At 42.1% G+C, this 22,039-nt stretch overlaps 1 protein-coding gene across 2 annotated transcripts in view; it reads left to right on the forward strand.

The window, feature by feature from the left end:
* Positions 1-779: 779 nt before the first annotated feature.
* The window catches only part of EXOC6 (exocyst complex component 6), a 112,935-nt gene continuing 91,675 nt past the window's right edge, over positions 780-22,039 (forward strand). Inside the window, exon 1 of one of the 2 annotated variants that reach the window (XM_084904317.1) lies at positions 780-1,052. In XM_084904317.1, coding sequence (XP_084760443.1) covers positions 931-1,052 — 122 coding nt within the window. In that variant the 5' untranslated portion in view covers positions 780-930. Of the gene's footprint in view, positions 1,053-12,346; positions 12,524-22,039 lie in introns of those variants that run through there. The other variant, XM_084904316.1, reaches the window with a different exon arrangement.

The following is a 22,039-nucleotide window of genomic DNA, read 5'->3' on the forward strand; positions in this document are numbered from 1 at the left end:
TTCCAGGAGCATTTGCATTTGGACAGGGGACAAAGAAGGGAAGGTTCTATAATGGAGAAACATTAAGGGTGGAGAAACGAAGGAGATGGGTAACCAAGAAAGTAGCCCAGTGATCTCAAAATCTTACCCTATTGGATGCTACGTTTTTCCTACACAAGCCTCATGCTTGTGTTTGTGGGCAGTGGGATAGTTGCAGGAATAACTGGGAGCATGGCTTTAATGATATAAGTAGCATAAATGATCCTATATAATAGAAGGCTAATATGCAAATTGACCAAATGGTGGAACGACTGCTCGCTATGATGGACCTGACCACCAGGGGGCAGATGCTCAATACAGGAGCTGCCTCCTGCTGGTCAGTGTGCTCCCACAGGGGGGGCACTGCTCAACCAGAAGCCGGCCTCATGGTTGGCAAGCACAGCAGTGGTTTTGGGAGCCTCTTCCACCTCTGCAGCAGTGTCAGCGCTAAGGATGTCCGACTGATGGCTTAGGCTCCCCGAGGGCTCCCGGACTGTGAGAAGGTGCAGGCCAGGATGAGTGACCCCAGTGCACAAATTTCATGCACTGGGCCTCTAGTATTAAAATATGTTCCTTAACAAGTCCACTGCATTTAATAACTTTATAGTGTAATGGTTTTAATTCCTACCAAGTGTGTAGTTACTATCTTTGAAAAACAAGTGAGTAATTATAGCAAGCATCGGGCAGGAACTCTCTGAACTGTGTCAAGGTTAATAATAAGTAAAATGTTATAAGTAGAGACAGGACAGCAACAGCTGTGCAACATTCTTGGAAGCAGGGATTTTGATAGCATGAAGTCAGACAGTGAGCTCAGTTTTGCGGCTACTCTGGCTGAACAGAGAACCCTTACAATAATTATAAGGAAAACTACCTTTCTTTTATAAATTACAGCTGTATTGCACTTGGAATCTGATGTCTGCAACTGGAAAATCAGGGGCATGTGGAGCAATGTTGGAAGAAGACTCAGATCAAACCTACGAGAATGTCCTGGCTGAGATTCAGTCCTTTGAGCTACCCATTGAAGCTACTTTAAGGTAGGGCTCCTCTATAATCTATTGTTTCTTCCTTAGTGGCAATAAGATAGTTTTATTCACTTCTTTTTACACTTTTCTCTATAACAGAATAAAAAATAGTTTTAAGAAGTAGTTACAATTCTGTGTACACCTAATCTCAAAGTTTCCTTAACCTTAGAGAAATTATAATAAATAAGTAATCCATTTTTTTTGGCATTATATTTGTTTCCTGATTCATCACAACAAGTTAAAAAAATTTAAGTGACTTTCAAGTGATCAAAAAGGGCCTCATGCCATCTCCAAATAGATATTCCATCTCATTTATATGAAGTTGCCATTGTTTTCTCTAAAATATTTCTTAGTGAAAAGGATGGAAAAAAAATTGGGCCCATCAATGAAACCAATTTATGTTTGGTGCATGTGAGTTGTAGAAAAAAAAAAAAAAAATGCAGGCTATTTATTTGTATTGTTTCTGATCAAATATCTGGTGACCTCACAGATATGTATTTTTTAATTTACACTTAAGACTTAAAAATAGCTTCTTTGGTAATATGGGGATTAATTTGCAGAGTTCAAGAACAGGATTGAAATAACAGACAATGTTTCTTCGTGCTAGAAGGGCACCTTTTAACATTTAATTCTTCCCAACTGTCTGCATATATCTGACAATCAGCGTGGGAATGGGATGGCAATCACTGAATGTGATAGTGACAGTCAATAAATATTTGTTGACTAATATTTGTAGATTAAGTGAAAAGATTTTTTTTGTGGGGCATGGGGGGTGTGGGGGGAGAGAATGTTGTCTCTTCATTCTCAGAAAGGTCCCAGGGCCAGGTGCTTTGAAATTCACTACAGTTTAAATCTGAATATTTTTCTATCAAGTATTCAAATTTGATTTTGCATTAAGTATATTTTGAATCTCTTCCGAAGGCCTTGGGTAGTGTTGTAGGCATGGGAAGTTTTGCTATCTATTGATTGTTTCTTGGATTATCAATATGTAGGTCAGTTGCAAAATCTTTATAACTTCATTATAAACTATTCTTTATACCTTCAATTTTTTTTGGAGCATGATGGGGAGAAGGGCAAGTAATTTTAATATCCTGATTCAATAGTAGAAGAAAGCAGAGCTTTTTACTAATGGGAAACTCAATTTTTTCCCCCCACATGGAACATACTTTATACTAAAAATGCACCTTCTACAACATGTGCATTTGCCTGATGGCTAGGTCAGAGATCTAAAGAGAAACAAGAGCAGGGGGTGAAGGGAGCCTGGCATATGTTAGTTACTTTGGCCTCTGCTGCCATGGCTGCTTCAGAGCCTTGGCCTCAACCCCTGACCCTCTTCATCTCTCCCCTGGTCTCACACTCTGGCCAGTATCTACAGACTTCTTCCATTCCTGGAACCATCAGCCAGTCTTCCTCTGACATTGGACCTGACTTCCTAGAAGGTTCTTGGATCTGCTCTACCCTCTGTTCTTAGGGCAAATATCCCCAATCGTTACCTGGTTTTCCTAGAAAGAAAAATCAGTGTAGATCTGCAGTCTCAGCGCTGTCCCAGCATCACCCTCAAGGGTGGAGACAGCTCGCATATTTTCCCCAAGTGCTGCCCTGTCACCACCACCAGTGGACCTGGGGGCCCCGGTTAGCTTCGTATTTAGGTTATAAAATGAGTGGAGCATGCTTCTCCAAAAGCCTACTGTGAAAACATTGGAGGATAGACAAGCTTCTTCAGGGACACTGTTAGCCAAAATTGGTTTTCCGAAACTGTTGCTAAAATTATTAATTAGATGAAGACTTCTTAGGTTGGCTTTCAGTGACTTTCTACGCACACCAATGCAGGGCATCAGCAGTTCAATGTCAACTATTCTGTTCCCCTAGTCTTATGGAACACACGAGCTCATGTGGCCAAATAGGAGGGTTGGAAAATAAAGACAGGCCTTCCATTTTGGCCAAACCGGAGTGTTTCCTGGTTGACATACACTCTGAGATTTTCTTCCTCCAGGTGCTCACTGGTTCCCTTCCTTTATTACTCTTCGCTCTTCCTCCTGCCTGCCAAAATCCAGCTCATTTTGCAAGGCACAGCTCAAATGTCTTTCTTCTAGGAAGCCTCTCCTGATTCCCGCACCTGATGGGAACATTCTATCCTTTGAAGCCCCAAAGAATCCAGGGCATTTTGACTCACATGACAGCGTGTGTGTGTGTGTGTGTGTGTGTGTGTGTGTGTGTGTGATTTTGTATTATAACCATTATCAGAGAAGAGATTCCTGAGGGCAGCACCTGGGTCTTAGATCTTCGTATCCTCCGCAGAAGCACCCACTGTGCCTGGCAGAGAGGTTGGAGAAAGGGTTTGGCTGGAGGGAGATTGGCTGGCCCTGTCACGAGGCCCTGGAATGGACGGTGAGGGAGGGGTTCGGACACTGAGAGGATGGGTCTGGGAATACGGGAGAGAAACTGTCTCAGGGAAAGCCCTGCACCTTGGAATTGAGGTTGAGAGAACACCCAACAGTTCTATTTGCTTTTCTGTGTCACAGAAGAAAGGCACTGCTTCACCAGACATTTCCTATTGTAAAACCCTAAAGTCCATTGATTTCCTCTTCCTGCACCCCTTGTTTTTCAGGCAGGAAATCTGAGGTGCCCTGCTCAAGATCAGTGTTCAGATGAGGGTCAGGTGGGGTCTGCTCTTCTAACAAGGGAAGCTCAGAGAGCTCAGTGACTCACGGCTCCTACCAATGTCATGTCAGGATGGCCCAGCAGCCTGTTGGAGTGTGCACGCCTTTCTGGTACACTCACTTGCACAGACCACCTGGGAGATGGGTCTCCTCCACCTGAGGAGTCGTGAGGGGGTTGCTGAGACCAGGAGCCATGTTGTCAGGGATAGTCAATGGCCCACAGTCTCTTCGCCCTGCCAGGCTGCATTCCCCCGAATTCTTCACACTTGGCTACTCCCGAGTAAGCTTCTCCCAGCCTGTCTCCTGCCTGACTCCCCCAGTGGGTCTCTGGAGGCAAACATTCTCAGGGAAAGCCCCTTTGGCCTTCTTTTTGTTTTGGTGGAAAAGTGAAGAATCAGATGATGCTGAAGTCCTGTGTTTGTTTTCATTCTATGGTTGAAATGGGACCACTGCCCACAATATTATGTTTCAAGGATAGCTTTAGGGGTGAGCTGAGGCACCAGGAATTTTCCATGGTTTATTTGTGATGCTAATATAATACCCATTAAATACCCTACATCATAGGCAGCTATAGCAATTGGATTGAGGATTAACATTCCAGGGTGGACAGTGGAACTGGATATTAGCCATGCAGATTGTGAATGAATTTAAAAGGGAGAAATATAAAGAAAGGCCGACTACTAGTGCTTGCATTGTACTAGCCTGGCTTTGCTTTGGTCATTCAACATCTTCTGGCTGTCAGATTGTTGGCAGGCTGAAACTCACTAGCAGGTGAGGTCTGGAGTTAGTTTAGCTGCCCTAATCCTTTTGCCCTGGGCATCACTGTTTCCACAGAGTTACCACGGTATGCTAATTTCCATTGGATTGTCTCATTTTCTTTAGGTTTTCTAACTTTTCACTCCAGTTCCTCCGTTTGGCCTGGATACATTCAGCTCCTTATCAGGCCCTCCCTTTCCGGGGCTGTCCCTGGTAAGCTTCCTGGCCGATTGGAACCACAGAAAAGAAAACTGTTAGTACCAGTTTCATTTAACATTACCACCTTCTCTGAGTAAGGATGGTCAATATGTCTCACCTAGCACATCCGTTCCAATGCATCGGTAGTGGTTGTCTGAATCCCATGCTGAGAGGGATTCTAGTAAATCAGTCACGACAGCTATGGTATTAGGATAAGGCAGCGGCAGTGTTCATAATATTTATCAGATTTACCCTGGAACTTCCTGCTGCCAGGACTCACCCATTTGACCTGCTCTCCAATGAATCCAGACTCCAAACTGGATGTAGCCATTATGCCTCTTGGGGTCCTGCAGGGGTATCGTTAGCTTCTTAGTGACAGCATGTTCCAAAACTACAGCATATCTAAACCAGTTTGGGCTCAAAAGTTGCAGTGTGTGTCTTGTTGCTCTAGCGGGGCCCAAGATAAGCAAATCATGGACACACTGAAGGGCGTGTGAAGTTGGTAGGAGGCAGAGAAAGGGGACGTATCCAAAGAAAGCCCTGCAGATGGTGGGGAAAATAGGAGGAAAAGGGAATTGTGGAGATGACGTACCAGAAGACATTTTTGTAATTGTTTTATGATAACATGATTGTTTTACACTTGTATTCACAGACTCTCTCGGGCACTTTTCCAAAAGCTGACCATGAAGTTTTTACCAGTTTAAGGGCAAACAGGATATTGTTATTTCTTTGACTTGAATGTTTTCAGGACTGAAGATAACATACCTTTAGGAAATGCCAGAAAACATTTATTTAAAAGAGAAAAAAAGCAACTCACAACCTAAACTGTATACACAATAAAATTTTAAGATGACATACTAAAAAATATGACTGGTCAAATTGAACTGTAGATGTTCTAAAACACTCTTGCTCTTTATATCTTCAAACATGTAAGATTTCCATTAAATCATATTTTAGTAAGTATATTGGTTAAAATCAAAGGCCTAGATTTTATTAAGTTGTTTGACTTGGTCCTTAGTTTCTGAAACTCTGAAATGGGAGTTATAATAAAATTTATCTCAAATGGTTAATGTATATGAAATGCTTAGTACAGTGCCTGTCTACTAAATGCTTAATAAATATTAGCTTCTTGTTTTTATGCCTAATTTACATCTAGGAAATATATTCCAGTATACTTTAATAAATATGTACTTTAGAATATTGATGTAAACAAGCACTCACAGCATTAAGCCAAGTGCAACTGCGTAGGTCTCACAGAGATGAGCCAGCCCTGTCTGAGCTTAGCACAGAGCCTGCCACAAAGCAATGATTCAAGGAAATAGTTGTTGAATAAACAGATCCAGGGCTAATTATATTTGAACTTCTCTGAGGCTGGCTCATATTTAAGAAAAACTGAATTTATTTGGCTTCAATTTCAAATTTCCTCTTATTGTTCTCCACCGTGGGATCCTGATCTTTATGGGACAACAGATTCCTGGACGTAGTTTTACGGGCAGGAGTCCTCCCAGGCCTGCGCCCTGGACTCTGCTGATACTCTCCTGCACTTGCAGAGTGTGGCCACTTGGTGTCACTGCATCAACAAGGCAGAAGCTGAGGAGTGCTGCTGTCAAGACATCCCCAGAGAGTGGCTAAAAGGCCATTACCTCCTTGAATCACTACACAGCTTGGTGAACTATTATTGTCCCTAATTCATATTTGAAGAAACGTAGGCTTCCACGAGTTAAGTAACTCTTCAAAGGCCCAACATCTAGTAAAAGATGAGTTGGGATTCCAACCCCAGCAGTTAAATGCCAGACCAAGGCAGCAGCCTTCTGCAGGAAAGGGCTTTCCCAAGGTTGGTTATTAGCGTTAGCTTATCAGTGTCCACGTATAAAGACTGCCTGTGCTTTACATTTTGGCACAGTTTTACAATTATATAACGAGGACCCTGAAATCATTGAGGAAACACCTGAGTGATATTAGCAGTCTTGAAGAGCTGAAGATCAGGAAGTCAGCTACAGGGTTTCCAGGAATGGGAAAGGGAACCTTTCTGTGGAGTTGCACCTTACCTCCTGAAACATGCATTTGCAACATTAAGCTTAACGTCAGAAGTATCTGCTTGTAGATCATTCACTTAGCAGCTATTAGCTGGGCTGGGCAGTAGACAATACAGACACTGTTTTTGTGTCTGGATGTGGAGACAGACCGGGGATTTATTTACCACCACATGTGCCTCAAAGACAAGCACTACCTCCAAGGACAACAAAGAGGTGCTTGACTTAGAAGCAAGATCTGGGAGGTTCACTAAAGTGGATCAGGAACCAAAGACATGGACCCAGTTCCTCCTCCACAATAGAAAACAAATTTCAGGCAATTTCTACCAGTTGAGCATGCAGAAAAAAAAAATGAGGTTCAAGTTCAGAAAACCCTGACACAAAGTTAGGATATTTTGTTAATGATTAAAAAAAAAAAAAAAGAACATTTATGTGTTGGTTTTATTTTTATTTTATCAAGAGGAAGTTAAGTTCTGGGCTTCCTGGTTTAATCATAAATTCCCCAGAATCCTAGTCTTCAATGATTGAGCTCTGGGCTAAACATTACACATATATTACCTCCTCTAATCACTACAGCTTGGTGAACCGAGAACTATGATTGTCCCTAATTCATATTTGAGAAACGAGTTAAGTAACTCTCCAAAGGCCCAACATCTAGTAAAAGATGAGTTGGAATCCCAGCCCCAGTAGTTAAACGCCAGACCAGGGCAGCTGCCTTCTCCAGCTTCCTCCTCCTCAGGAAAGGGCTTTCCCAAGGTTGGTTATTAGTCTGAAGACAAGCGGCTTCATGACTAAGAGTTAATTGACAGGTGAAAGCTTTAATTCACTGGCTAGTTTCATGCTGGACACAGAATGCAGCTCCTTCCCCGCCAGTCTTCCCGGTGTGTCTTTCCTCTGCCAGAGGCCCGAGGAGAGCTCTGGGGTGGATCTCCGGAAGTCAGTGTCCACTGCCTGAAAAAGAACTCAGCATGCAGGTGCAATCTGCCCGTGTGTGCCCTACTGCTGTCCAACCTCCTCAGACCAGACTGATTAAGTCATCTATCCCTCGGGGAAAACAACTTCGGAACATTCTTCTTGGCTGACTTTTATTTTATTTTACTTATTTATTTGGTGTGCTGCAGAATTTTTGTTTTATTCTTTTATTATTTATTTTTGTTTTTATTTTTTTTTGAAATTCTTTTTTAAAATTTCTTAATCAAGGTATCACATATTTGTCCTCATCCCCCCATTCTCATCCCCCACCCCTAGCCCTGCATGTCCCCTCCCCCCTGTTGTCCTTGAACACTGGTTAGGCTCATATGTATGCACAGAAGTCCTTTGGTTGATCTCTCCCCTTTATCCCTACACTACCTCTGAGGTCCGACAGTCTAATCCATGCCTTCTTGTCTCTGGGTCTTTTCTTGTTCATCAGTCTATGTTGTTCATCATTTCCTCTAGATGAGTGAGATCATGTCCTACTAGAAATACACTTATAAGAACAGAAGATGAGACAAGCCATAATGGTTATGCTGAAAGGCAAATGAATCAGTCTGTAGTGAGTTTCTTTCTGGGCCAACAGTTCTTTTGAGATCCACTTTCAGTGTCAAACAGTTCCTTATGTGTACATGTGAGCAATGATAGTTCAGTTCTGGATGGTGGACAGATGGTGGTAATGCAGGTCCGACCCTCTCTGGTTTGGTCCTGGGCATTGGCTGCCTTTTTAACTAGAGAAAAACAGGAATTGGCTAATAGGTCCATCTTCTCCAACTTGCTGCTGTGTGGCTTTGGACAAGTGACTTAATTTTTGTAAGTCTCGGTTAATTCAGATGGAATTAGAGATAGTAAAAGTAACAACACTACAGGATTGAAAATTAGATCTTAGTAAAACCAGTACTAACTTAATTACCAATTCAATTAGCGAAGACAAAATTAGATAATATAAAGGTTTGAAGGCTTAGCAAATAGTGCTCAAATAAATAGCTAGTATGGCTTTTATTTTGGCCTATAGCTGAAATTCTTAATTTCCAAGCCTTTAGAAATGTATCACTTTAAAACAGGTTGTTTTTTTGGGGGAGGGGGACACATTTGTATATTTATGTCCATGGTTAAAATTTACATAGTTATTTAAGATATTCAACCTTAATCTTAGCAAAAATCTTCAGGTGCTAATGAAACTGTCAGAAGTCACAAAGGGAACCAGCAAAAGCTGCTTCAGAAGGAGAAGTGGTATAGGGACTTCCTCCCTTCTTGAATTGCAGGGAAAATACTGCTGCTTATGGTGAGGCAATCTCTGTGGGCAGGTGTTGAAACCGGCTAGGAGTGAGGAGTGCATGAGCCAGGCTGGCTCCCCACGACCGGGGCACCTGGAGCTGGATAGATGGTGGCAGGACTGGTGAAGAGAAGGGGAGTGGTCTGGACAATGAGTGCTCAGGAAAGGAATGCCCCCGCCAGGAGACAGGTGCCAAGTAAGCTGCCCCGTGCCACATGCCCCGTTCTTCCCACCTTGCTTTCCTCTTCAGAGCAGTGAACTTTGGCCATGCACATCGACTTAGCTGGTTATAGCCTGCCATTTCCTGCAGAGGCAACTGGCTTTCTTTCTATTCTCTTTATAGCAAGGTACAACATTTGTCTTCATTTCTTGGGTTTCAGTTTCAATTTTCAAAAAGTTTATTTTGCTCTCTCAAGAGCTGAACCTGCAATTCAGATATGCTAACACCAGGTAATGGTGCCCCAGTAATTGGAAAGGCGATCAGCCAAGAAAAAAATTTGGTGTTTACTAAATAAAAAGTCAGTAGCAGCAAGGGTCAAAACACTGGCATAGAGGGATTTGGCTCGAGCCAACGGTAAAATTTTAAATGAGCCGAGGAATGGATGAAGTTGGTATCTTCCGACAAAAGTCTTTCAATGTTGTTTCTTGCATTGACTCTCTTTATAAAAGTGGGCATCAGGGAATGTGAAGCAATATCTTCTGTTAGTGCTACGGATTTCTATTAAGGTAACTTGAATACAGCCACATGATATGATATTGTATTTAATGTCAATGTGTAAAGAGCAAGTTTGAGGAAATCAACTTTTTCAACTTGATATTGTCCTGCTTCCTAATGGTTACCAATTACAGGGTAGTCAAACTTTTGCCTTAACTCAGGCCTATTTGGATTCTCCTTTCCAACCCATCCTGACCTCTTTCCAGTGGCTTCAGAGCTCCAGGATTGTCTGCTTTCAAAACCCTTCCAGCATTCTCTTCGCTATGTGCAGAACTCTATGAGGAACTATAGGGAATTTCAAAATTAAAAAAAAAAAAGTCTCTCTGAAATTAAGGACCTTACCATGGTGTGACTGTTGGTGAGCTTGGGAAGAGATTTCTGTTTGTGTCTGCACATTCTTGCAGCTAAAAAAAAAAAAAAAAAAAAAAAAGTGGGATTTCTCAGAGATTATCTGAATTCTCCTGTGCCATCCAGACCATGGAAACAGGCGTGTGATGGGGTTTCTGGTACAACGAGCAGTCTTCCTAGCCTACACTGAGTCGGTGGTATTTTGGTTCCCTGGGGGCCAGTGTACAAAAACAAATAAAATCCCCAAATGTATGAAAAGGAACCAATGAAAACCAGTGCAAACTATTAAAACAGCTGTTGGCGGAATGAATGAACGTGCTAACTTGAATCTAGGGTCATTTACCAACGGGGAGACTGAAATGTGAAGAGATCAGGTTCTTGGCCCAAGGTGACCCCGCTGTGAAGTGAGGTGAAGGTGCAAGGAAATACAACCAGGACGCCTGTCTTCAGAGCTCATGCTTTTAACTGTTAACCTGTTAACCGAGCAGGACTTACAAATACGTCAAACGTAAACAATATCGGGAACGGGTAGGATGTATGAATACGTCCTGGAAATATATGTTGCGCCCTGAGAGGGACGGTACATATTTTTGTAATCTTTATAATTGTTTGTAAAATGTATCATTTCTTAATGCGATATTTCCATTTTTTGGGTCGGTATTCTTTTCTATTTGTTTGTAATTTTGTATTTTCCGTTGTGCTTTATATATAAATAAACGAAAAAAATAGATATTTATTTTAATGAAGTATAAATAAAAAAAAAAATAATATGAAATTACATCCACCGGGCGTGACATACTGACACATCCTAGTGAAAGAGTGTGCGCCCGTTATACGTTGCATAATTAAAAAGGGAACTCCCCGGTTAACAGGTTTTAAGCAATACCCGTGTACCACCTCCCAGGATTCTTGTCGGGAGGAGGATGAGATAGGCTTCTAGGAAAAGCTCACTGATGGGGGTGAGTTACACAGCTGGAGAGTAAGGGGCTTCGTTGACTCAAAGGGAAGTCCAGAGCCCTGGATTAATGGAGGCCAGAAACAGTTGTCCTTCAGGGCTAGGTTTGCACTCTTCCTGATTAAGCTTCCCCAGTCTCTGCGATAGTCACTCAGCGTCCCATAAACGTCCTTAAACAGGACTCTTCGACACCAGTACCTTCGTGCAAGCCACCCCGCCTCTCCTTTCTCCTGTCTCTGATGACCTCTCCTCTCAAAGACGTCCACCGTCCTCATCCCAGCTCTAGCGACCTGGGGGCACTCGGATTGAAGGCCTTTCACATGAAATCAAGCATTACCCCTGGGCCTCTCTTGCATCTTTGCTACCTTAGTGTCACCGTTCTTTGTCACCTAATTTTTCTTTTCTATATATATATATATATATATATATATATATATATATATATATATATATAAAATTGATTTTTTACAGAGAGAAAGGGAGAGAGATAGAGAGCTAGAAACGTCGATGAGAAACATTGACCAGCTGCCTCTTGCACACCCCCTACCGGGGATGTGCCCGCAACCAATGTACATGCCCTTGACCGGAATCTAACCTGGGACCTTTCAGTCCGCAGACCGACGCTCTATTCACTGAGCCAAACCGGTTTTGGCGCCACCTCATTTTTCTGGCGCTTCTCGTTTACTTCCAAGTTGAGCGGCCTCTGCGAACTTTCCTGTGGGCAGGGACGTCCATCCACCCGGAGCAGTCGTCCTGGTCTCTGCTGGGATTTTCCTGGCTCCTTCTTAAAATGAATGAACATGTCCGAACACAATTTTGCTTTTTCAATGAGTGCATATTTTTTATTTTTCTGACTTTCCATCATCAGGTCTCCTGGTTGAACTTTTCCATAGCTTTTACTGCAGGTGGAGGGTGGTTATCTGCAGCAGCAGAGGGCCTGGCACACAGAGAACAAGGATATACATTCACTATGTTAAAGGCACAGACCGCTGAAACCGGTTTGGCTCAGTGGATAGAGCATCGGCCTGCGGACTAAAGGGTCCTGGGTTCAATTCCCGTCAAGGGCATGTGCCTTGGTTGCAGGCACATCCCCGGTGTGGGGTGTGCAGGAGGCAGCTGGTAGATGTTTCTCTCTCACCGATGTTTCTAGCTCTCTATTCCTCTTCCTTCCTCTCTGTGAAAAATCAATAAAATATATATTTTTTTAAAAAAAGGCACAGACCGCATTTGGGGCACGTGGCGGGGCTGAGCAGGAGGGGACCCGTCGCCTAGCATCCTCGCCGCCTCCACGCAGCACCTTGGCCTTGGGAACGTGCCTGCGCGCGGATCCCACGCTGGGCGGCGCGCATGCGCGCTCCCGCGCCCGCCCGCCCCGCCCCTTGCGCTCGGGGCCGCGCGTCGCGAGCTCCCGCCGCCGCCGCCCGCCCGCCCGGGGGCGCGCCGCGCCGGTTCCCCAGCTTCCAGCCAAGATGGCGGACAGCGGCGAGGGCATAGGCAACGTCCCGGAGCACGAGCGGATCCTGCAGGAGATCGAGAGCACCGACACCGCCTGCGTGGGGCCCACGCTCCGGTAAAAGCTCTCCTCCCCGCGCGGGCCCCCGAACGGCGTCCCCTCCCCGGCCTCCTCCTCAGGAGCGGGGCGGAGAGCCTGACAGGTGGTGCGCGCGCGCGGAGGCGGCGGCCCGGGACCCCGGCCGGCCGGGGCGGGGCCGCTGGCGGCGGCTGCACCTGTAGGCGCGGCGGGCCGGGGCCGGGGCCGGGGCCGGGAGCCGTGCCCGCGCCGCCGGTGGGTGTGGCCGCCGCGGCGCCTCGGACCCTGCGAGCCGCGGTGTCCGTCCTGCGTTTGCCTCCCGGGCGCGGGCCTGCCCGGCGGCTGCGGGCGGGGAGCGAAGGTGAAGCTCGGCCGGCGGGCGTGACGGATGCGCGCCGGTGGGCACCCTGGCCGGCACCCTGCGGCGGGCATCCTGGCCGGCACCCTGGCGGGCACCCTGGCCGGCACTCTGCGGCGGGCACCCTGCGGCGGGCGTGGGAGAACGGAGATGGAGCGGGGACGCCGGCACCCTCGGCCCGCAGGGGGCGAGGAGGGCGCGGGGGCTGGACAGCAGGAGCTGGTGCTCAGGAGCGCGCCGCTGTGACCCTGGGCTCACCCGGCCAAGCCTTTTACTTATTTACGGAAGTCCCATTAAATTTGCATGACATTTTTCCGTTTACCTTACAAAAGGATGCCTTTTAGAAATAGTACCGGGGGGGAGGGGGCATATATGTTAGTGGGGGGGAACAATGGTAAGATATGTACACATATTTAATTAAAAAATGCATTAAAAACAGTACCGGGTAGGGGATATCCCAGACTGACTACCTGCTGCCCTAGTAGTAGAATACTAGCCGCATACTGATGTATTCGATGAGCTGAGACACTCTCTTCAAGAATGAGTGCCTTTTAAATAGAAGGCTTCATTCATCCTTTGTAGCGATGACAGCGGAATGAGGGTCCACCGAGGGAACCGAGGGCCGATGGTGCTTTCACAGGATCGTTTTCTGCAGGATGCGCTGCCTAGACACGGAGTAGCGGACCTATGGTTTGTGGGCCCGTGGATGTGACTGTAAGGTGACAGCAGCTCAAGTCACAGTGCCAGTCCACCTCCTTGCCCCGAGAGAGAGAGTCCGGAGACTTGGGTTTTGCCCTAATGCTGTCACAAAGTGTGCAGTCACAGGGCAAGAATCCTTTCACCTTTCTGGACCTCAGGTTCCTTATTCGTAGCCTGGGTAGGGGTGGAGGTTGAGGTGCCCAGAAAGGCCAGGACATCCAGGACTTGTTTATTCCCTGCTGTATCCCCAGCACCGAGCATCTATGGCAAGGCACCCGGTACATGTTGTCCTCAGGATGTTTTTTCCTGTGATAGGATAAGCATGCTTCGTGCATTTTCTTAATTTCCCAACTCCATTCTTTTTCATCAAGCTGCATTTGGTCATGAAAGGAGAAACCGTAAATTAAAAGGAAGCTTTGTTTTCTTTATTGCCTGGTGAAACTGAAAGAATGCATTATGGGGTATGGTTATCAGAGCAGTCCATTTTTAAAAACAGTTCTGGTTAGGAAGGAGATACTTCCTTGTGGGGAAATGTGCTAGGCAGTATCTGTGAAAAAAAAAGAAAAAAGAAATGAAATGAGAAGAAAAATTTGAAATATATTGAGAAACTTTTGTGTCACAGATAGAATATTTATATTTATATGTTACTCTGTTCTGTTTTGCTGGACAGTTGTGCCACCTGCTCACTTTGTTGAAGCCTGCGCTCTTTTCTTTGACTGACTCCAGTGACTCAGACTTATTCTATTTATACACTTGTCATCTCTCATTTATAAGCGCTCTCCTCACACATAGAAGCCACTGCTACCAGTTCTTTTTCTTGAGCAGCATTTAAGCTACTACTGTTTTCTCCTAGGTTTTTCTGAGTGAAGTACTAATATTGAATTTTGACAAATCTTTTATTATAGTAAAATTGAAATGTTTTAAAAGTAAAACAGTGTAATGAAGCACCATGAACCCATCATCTTGCTTCAATCCAAGTGGCCAGTCTCTTGTTTTTTAACATATATTTTTTATTGATTTTTAGTGAGAGATAAGGAGATAGAAACATCAATGAGAGGAAGTCACGATCGGCTGCCTCCTGCATGGCTCCCACTGGGATCGAGCCTGCCACCTGGGCATGTACCATGACTAGGGATCCAACCAGCGACCTCTCGGTTCCTGGGTTAAGGCACAATCACTGAGCCACACCAGCCAGGTTTGTGGCCAATCTCCTTTTAACTTTCCCCTATCCATTCTCCCTTACTCTGGCTTATTTTGCAGCAAATCCTAAACATCAATTCATTCATAAATATTTCAGCATTAAGATTAATTTTTGTTGTTATTTCCCAGTTATCTTCTATCTGGCCTGTTGGCTTATGTTGTTCTTATTTTTCTCTGTGGCAGACTTTTTTTTAGCCTGACCTTTTTTTTCTATTCATTTTTTTTTTTTTTTAACAGCCCTGGCTTTGTGGGAAATCCAGATGATTAAATGCGAAGCATGTATAACTCTTCACAGTGCCTTGCATATAATATGATTATTTGACCACAATGGGATTAAAATTAGAAGTCAATCATAGAAAACTCTGGAAAATCCTCAAATATTTGGACACTGAATAACAGTCTAAATAACCCATGGGTGAAAGAAGAAATCAGTAGAGAAATTAGAAAGTATTTTGAATTGAATAAAATGAAAATGAAACATATTTGTGTGATACAACTAAAGCAATAGAGAGAAATTTAAGCACTAAACAGCTGTCCTAGAAAAAGAAGAGCAAATGAAATCTCCCCCCGAAAAAAACAAAAAACAAACAAACAAACAAAAAAACAAAGAAAGGAGATGATAAACATTAGAGTGGAAATCAGTGAAACAGGAAATAGAAAAAAACATTTGAGAAAATCATTGAAACCAAAACCTGGATATTTGAGATCAGTAAAAATGATGAAACTTTAGGGAAGACAATGTTGAAGATCAAGAATTACAATTTCCCATTAGGAATGTCAGGAATGAGAGAGGTTACATCACTACAGATTCTACAGATATTAAAAAAGATAATAAAGGAATATTATGAACAACTACATTTGATAACTTGGAAGAAATTCCTTGATGGATGCAAACCATCAAAGTTCACCTAAGCCCCGGCTGGTGTGGCTCAGTTGGTTGAGCATATCCCAGTTTGATTCCCACTCAGGACATATTGTCCAGGTTGTGGGTTCACTCCCTAGTCAGGGTGTGTATGAGAGGCAACCGACCGATATTCTATCACATCGGTGTTTCTGTTTCTTTCTCCCTCTCTCTTCCTCTCTCTCTGCAAGTCAATAAAAACATTTAAAAAACAAAGCTCACTTAAGAATAAATAACCAAATAGACCTATATCAATGAAATAAGTTGAATTTGCTGTATAAAACTTTTCCCAAAAGCCATATGGGCCCAAATGGCTTTACTGGTGAATTTTATAACATTTAAGGAAAAATTGATACCAATTCTATTAAAATACTCCCAGAAAAATGAAGAGGAGGGACTATTTCTCAATTCATCTTGAGGTCAACATTAACCTGATACCAAAACTAAAGAGAGACAGTTCTAGAAAAGGAAACTATAGGCCAATATAAACACAGATGAAAATACTCCAAACAAAATCCAGCAGTATATAGAAAGAATAATATATTGTGATTAAATGGGATTTATTTCAAGAAAGCATGTTGGCTTAACATTTGAAAAACCAATGTAATTCACCATATCAAAGCTAAAAAAGAAAATTTGTAGAAGCAGAGAAAGCATCTAGAAATCTCACATTCATTTCTGATAAAACCTATTGGAAACTAGGGTTGGAAATTCTCAGCCTGAAAAAGGGCATCTATGAAAAACTTATAACTAACATTGTTCTTAATGATGGAGGACTGGATGTTCATTCGCACCACTTCCATTCAGCACTGTGCTGAAGGTCATTGCCACTACAATAAGACAAAAAGTGGATTAAACAATGTGATCATTTATAGAGAAAATCATATACAATCTAGAAAAGCACAAAGTTGGTAAGTTAACTTAGCAAGGATGTAGGATACAATATTAATGTGCAAAAACCAGCTGTGTTTCTATATGCTAGTAAGGAACAATGAAATTAAAATTCAAAATTGATACAATATGAAATACTTATAAGGTAAATATGACAAAAGATGTGAAAGACTTGTACATGAAAACTAAAACGTTGCTGGCAGACAGTAAAGAGGACCTAAATACATAAATGCACACATATGCTATATTCATGGATCAGAAGACTCAATATTAAGATGTCAGTTTTCTCCAAATTGGTCTTTAGATTCAAGGAAATTGCAATAAAAACCCCAGGAGAATTTTTTTTGTATGTGTGTATACAGATTGACAAGCTGATTCAAAAGTTCACAGGGAAATGTGAAGGATCTAGAATAGCCTAAGTAACATGGAAAAACAAAACCCTAACAGAGTTGGAAGACACGTACCGCCTGGTTTAAAGACTTACTATAAAGCTAGAGTAATCAAGGCAGTATATAGTACTAACATCAAGATAGACAAGTAGAAACTGAATAGAGACTCCATAAATAGACTCATACAATTGATAAGTTAATTTTTTTAAAAAAATCCTCATCTGAGGATATTTTTTCTATTGATTTTTATTTTTATTTTATTAAACATATATTTTATTGATTTTTTTTTTACAGAGAGGAAGGGAGAGGGACAGGGAGCTAGAAACTTCCATGAGAGAGAAACACTGATCAGCTGCCTCCTGCATGCTTCCCACCGGGGATGTGCCAGCAACCAAGGCACATGCCCTTGACCGGAATCGAATCTGGGAACTTTCAGTCTGAAGACTGATGCTCTATCCACTGAGCCAAACCAGTTAGGGCTTTTTTCTGTTGATTTTTAGAAAGAGTGGGAGAGAAAGGGAAAGACAGAGAGAAATCAAGGCGAGAGAAATACATCAATTTGTTGCCTCCAGCACGTGCCCTGACTAGAGCCTGGGCCGGGGAGGAGTTTGCAACCAAGGTATATAATTGAACCTGGGATTCTTCAGTCCGCAAGCGAATACTATATCAACTGAGTCAAACTGGCTAGGGCCGGTCAGTTAATTTTTGTCAAAGATGCAAAGGTAATTAATTAGAAAAAGATATATTTTTAAAAAAATAATGGTGGTGGAATAATTGGCTATCCATATAAAAAAGAATGAACTTTGCACCATATTTAAAAATTAAATCAAAATACATTTCAAATATAAAATGCAATACTATAAAACTCTTAGAAACCATAGGAGAAAATCTGGGTTGGGCAAAGATTTCTTAGATACTACTCCAAAAGTATAATACATAAAAGAAAAATTAATAAATTGGATTTCATCAAAATCGAGAATATATTTTTCAAAGAGACTCCTAAGAAAATGAAAAGACAAGTCACAAATGGCGAGAAAAATGTTTGCAAATCACATATCTGATTTAAAAAAATGGAGTCCAGAGTGTATAAGAGAAGTCTGTAAGGCATAAGAAAGTCTTATTAAAAATAGGAAATTGATTTGAACAGATATGTCACAATAAAAGGTACACAGAGGGCAAATAAGCATATGAAAAAATGCTTAACATCAGTAGTTGTTAGAAAAATGCAAATAAAAAATACAACATTAAACTACCCTGATATTGGACTGTTTGGCTGGAATGTGGAACAACTGGCACTCATACTGGTGGGAATTTCATAGATGCTACTTATCTGGTTGAGGAAGTTCCCTTCTCTTCAAGTTTGTTGAGTATTTTTATTAGGAAAGAGTGTTGAATTTTGTTAGATCCTTTTTCTGGAGCTATTGAAATGACTCTAGTATTGTAAACCAAGGCAAATACAATTCATTTTCCACATTTTGTCCTTTATTGTGTTCTTTCATATTCTGAAATAAACAGTTTGCTTTATATCACTGGCTTTTTCTTAGGGATCTGTGAGATGGCAAGTATTTTCAAATAATGCTTTCAAATGAATGAATTAATTAAAAAAAATCTGTTTTAGTTTTTAATGTAAATATTGATAGTTATAATCCACATGAACAAAAAGCTTTTAGGAATTCTTAAGTTTTGAGAGTGTAAAAGAGATTTAAAAAATTGAGCATGACCATTTTAGGACAGAACTACTCTTTTTCCTTGAAAAACAAAAGCACACAATTGTCTTTGTCACTATTTTTCCTAGTAAAATTTTAACCACTGGTAATGATTTAAACTTTTAACCAAAGTAACTAATTTATATTCACATTGAGACACTGAGAAATGTCTGTTGTACACAAACATTTTGTCAGACTAGCAAAACTCATGAGACGCATAATACAACTTTCTACCCTGTTTCCCCGAAAATAAGACAGTGTCTTATATTAATTTTTGCTCCCAAAGTTGCGCTAGGTCTTATTTTCAGGGGATGCCTTATTTTTCCGTGAAGAAGAATACGGTACACATTTATTGTTAAATGAAAATAAAGGAAATTTATTACCTTTATATGGTACGGTAGTACGGTAGTTGTCAATACAAACCAGACAAACTGAATCCTACAGTATCAAGAATTTACTCACTTATTCAATGACAATCATGTCATCATCTTCTGGAATCATCATCATAATAATCCAATTCCTGAATTTCCTGGTGAATTTCTTGTGACTTCATTTCTTTCAGAACCAGTGGACTAAATCTCTCATGTTTAGCCTAGGGGGGGCCTTATTTTTGGGGGATGCCTTATATTTCACTCAGAAGGAAACCTGTAAGTAGGTCTTATTTTCAGAGGATGTCTTATTTTCGGGGAAACACGGTATAAACACGAATATCCCATTTACATGTTCTTAAAGTGACAAATAGGAACTCTCTCATTAACATATCTAAGACTGTCAAATCACAGCGGGAGAGTAGGGAGATATGGGGGAGATAAGAGATCAACTGAAGGACTTGTATGCATGCATATAATCGTAACCAATAGACGAAAAACTCTGGGAAGGGAGGGCATGTATGGGAGTTGGGGTAGGGTGGGGATTGGTAAGGTATGTACACATATAATACCTTAATTAAAAAAATGAGAGAAAAACTAAAAAATAAACAAAAAAGCCATATCCCAAGCTGTAGCTTCTCTGTGGTATCTATAGTAATAAAAGTGTAAAATGCTAATTAGACTGATGTCCTTCTGAACCTCCTTCTGGATGACGTTCTGGACAAAGCTGCAGCGGCAGGGGCCGAGCCCTTTGAATGAATTTTGTGCATCACGCCTCTAGTATGAAAATATGAAGCCAAAGTATATAAACTTAATTATGCTTAGTAATCAGCCTTCTAAGATTATCTATTACTTTAATGTCAAGGTTTTAAGTTACCTAAAAATCTTGGAAATTGTCTTCAATACCTGTTCAAATAAAAAGTTTGTCGGACTAATGATTCAACTTAGTAGAACACAAATTTACATTTCTAATCATCATTAGTTATGTGAAGTTGGATTTAAAAAATATTTCTGAATTAATTCCTGTAAGAAGAATATATATATATTTTTAAAAGTCTACCATATTTAAGGTATTAGAAGATCAATTTTCTTGGAATTTTATAAATATTCCATTTATACGCATACTTAAAATCCTATGTAATAAAAGCCTAGGTGGCGTCATGCCCTCGGTGATGCCCTCACGCGGCACCCTTCTGTGGCACCCTCGCTTGGTGACGTCGCCACAAGATGGCTGCCCACACAGCAGAGGCGGGGCCCAGCGGCTGCTCCCCGCTGTGAGGCCTGGGGGTCCCGAGGCTCTGTGCGGTGCAGAGGAGGCTGGTCCCAGCATCTCAGCTGCCTCAGTCTCCGCTGCCGCACAGGGAGGAGGTGGGTCCAGGCGGAGGAGGTGTGTCACAGCAGGGGAGGGCAGTTGTGGGCGATCAGACTGACAGGGGAGGGCAGTTGTGGGCGATCAGGCTGACAGGGGAGGGCAGTTGTGGGCGATCAGGGGAGCAGTTAGGCGTCAATTAGGCCTACAGGAGAGTGGATGGGGGTGATCAGACTGGCAGGGGTAATCAGTCAGGCACGCAGGCAGGCAGTCTAGAGGTTAGGAGCCAGCGGGATTGGGCCTAAACTGGCACTTGGACTTTCCCCAAGAGGTCCCAGATTGTAGAGTGTGCAGGGCAGGTTGAAGGACACCTGCCCCTCTTCCCATGCACAAATTTTGTGCACCAGGCCTCTAAAAAAAATTATATATATATTTCGGAGAGGAAAGTAGAGAGAGAGAGATAGAAACATTAGTGATGAAAGAAAATCATTAACTGGCTGCCTCCTGTATGCCCCACACTGGGATGGATCCGGTAACCCAGACAAGTGCCCTGACCAGGAATTGACCTCTGGCCAATCATATGTGTACTTTTTTTTTTTTTTAAACCAATAAGCTAGTTAGAACAATTCTTTTAACTAAGAGACTTTAAAATCTAAATTACTAATACCCTCTGGAGATGTTATTTGATTTGTCACACACAATAAGAGGTAAAAGGCTTTCTGAGTTACTGATATAGAACATTATAGCTTTGTTCCTTTCATTTCACCCACAGGTCAAGAGACATGAGTTGTAAAGATTAAAAAAAGTAATAATAACCTAATTTGTTCAGATATCAAAGACCTGTTCTTGGTGGTTATGAAATTCTTAACTGATTTGATCTCAAGATAGACAAAAAGACAAACGAAAAAGATTAACAAACCGAAGTGTCTTTTATCTTTTATCCCAGAGATCTCTGTCATCCACATCGAGCAGGGGTAGGGAACATCTGGCCCTCAGGCCATGGAAGGCCCAAGAAACCATTCGGTCTGGCGCTGCCAAGGCATTGAGGATGAGTTAATTAAATGTTTGACCAAATAGAGCAGGCTAGTTTTTAAGTTGATAATTTTGTATGGCCCACGAATGATGTCGTATTTAAAATGGCCCTTGGCAGAAAAAAGGTTTCCCCACCCCTGATGTAGAGGGATCATTAAATAAATGGTCAAACCATAAAAGTACATTCTTAGAAACCAAGCCAAAACATACAGTCTGTAGAGGGGGTGGGGGGAAAACCCTCAGAAACAGAGAGTCAGTAAAGTTAAATGTGTATTGCCACTTGGGTGTTACCTCTGGGAGCCAAGTTCCTAAGCTTAAGTAGTCGGTGAGGTCCAGTTCTCTAGCAACGCAGTTTCCTGGCTCTGTCAGGTGAATCTGCTGGGCATCTTAGGGAAACCTTCAAAACGATTAAAAGATAATTTTCAAAAAAGATAAAATCATGACCCTTATACTAATAAAAAATTATTGCATGCCAAAGATTTTATTTAACTTATTAATTAACGAGGTAACCTGTAAGATGTTATAACTCTTTCAAAGGTAATGGCAAAAAACTGTAAACATTTGGGAATGCTGAAATAGATTTGTAATAGGCACATCAGTATCCCTAGGGTAATAATCAATTTTATTCCACAGGCCAAAATGTATTTTTATAGAAAAGAATACATCAGTTTTCTATAATTTATAGAGTTGTAAAATAGTCTA

The sequence above is a fragment of the Pipistrellus hanaki genome (assembly GCF_964339955.1).
Source record: "Pipistrellus hanaki genome assembly, chromosome: 14".
Taxonomy (NCBI): Eukaryota; Metazoa; Chordata; class Mammalia; order Chiroptera; family Vespertilionidae; genus Pipistrellus; species Pipistrellus hanaki.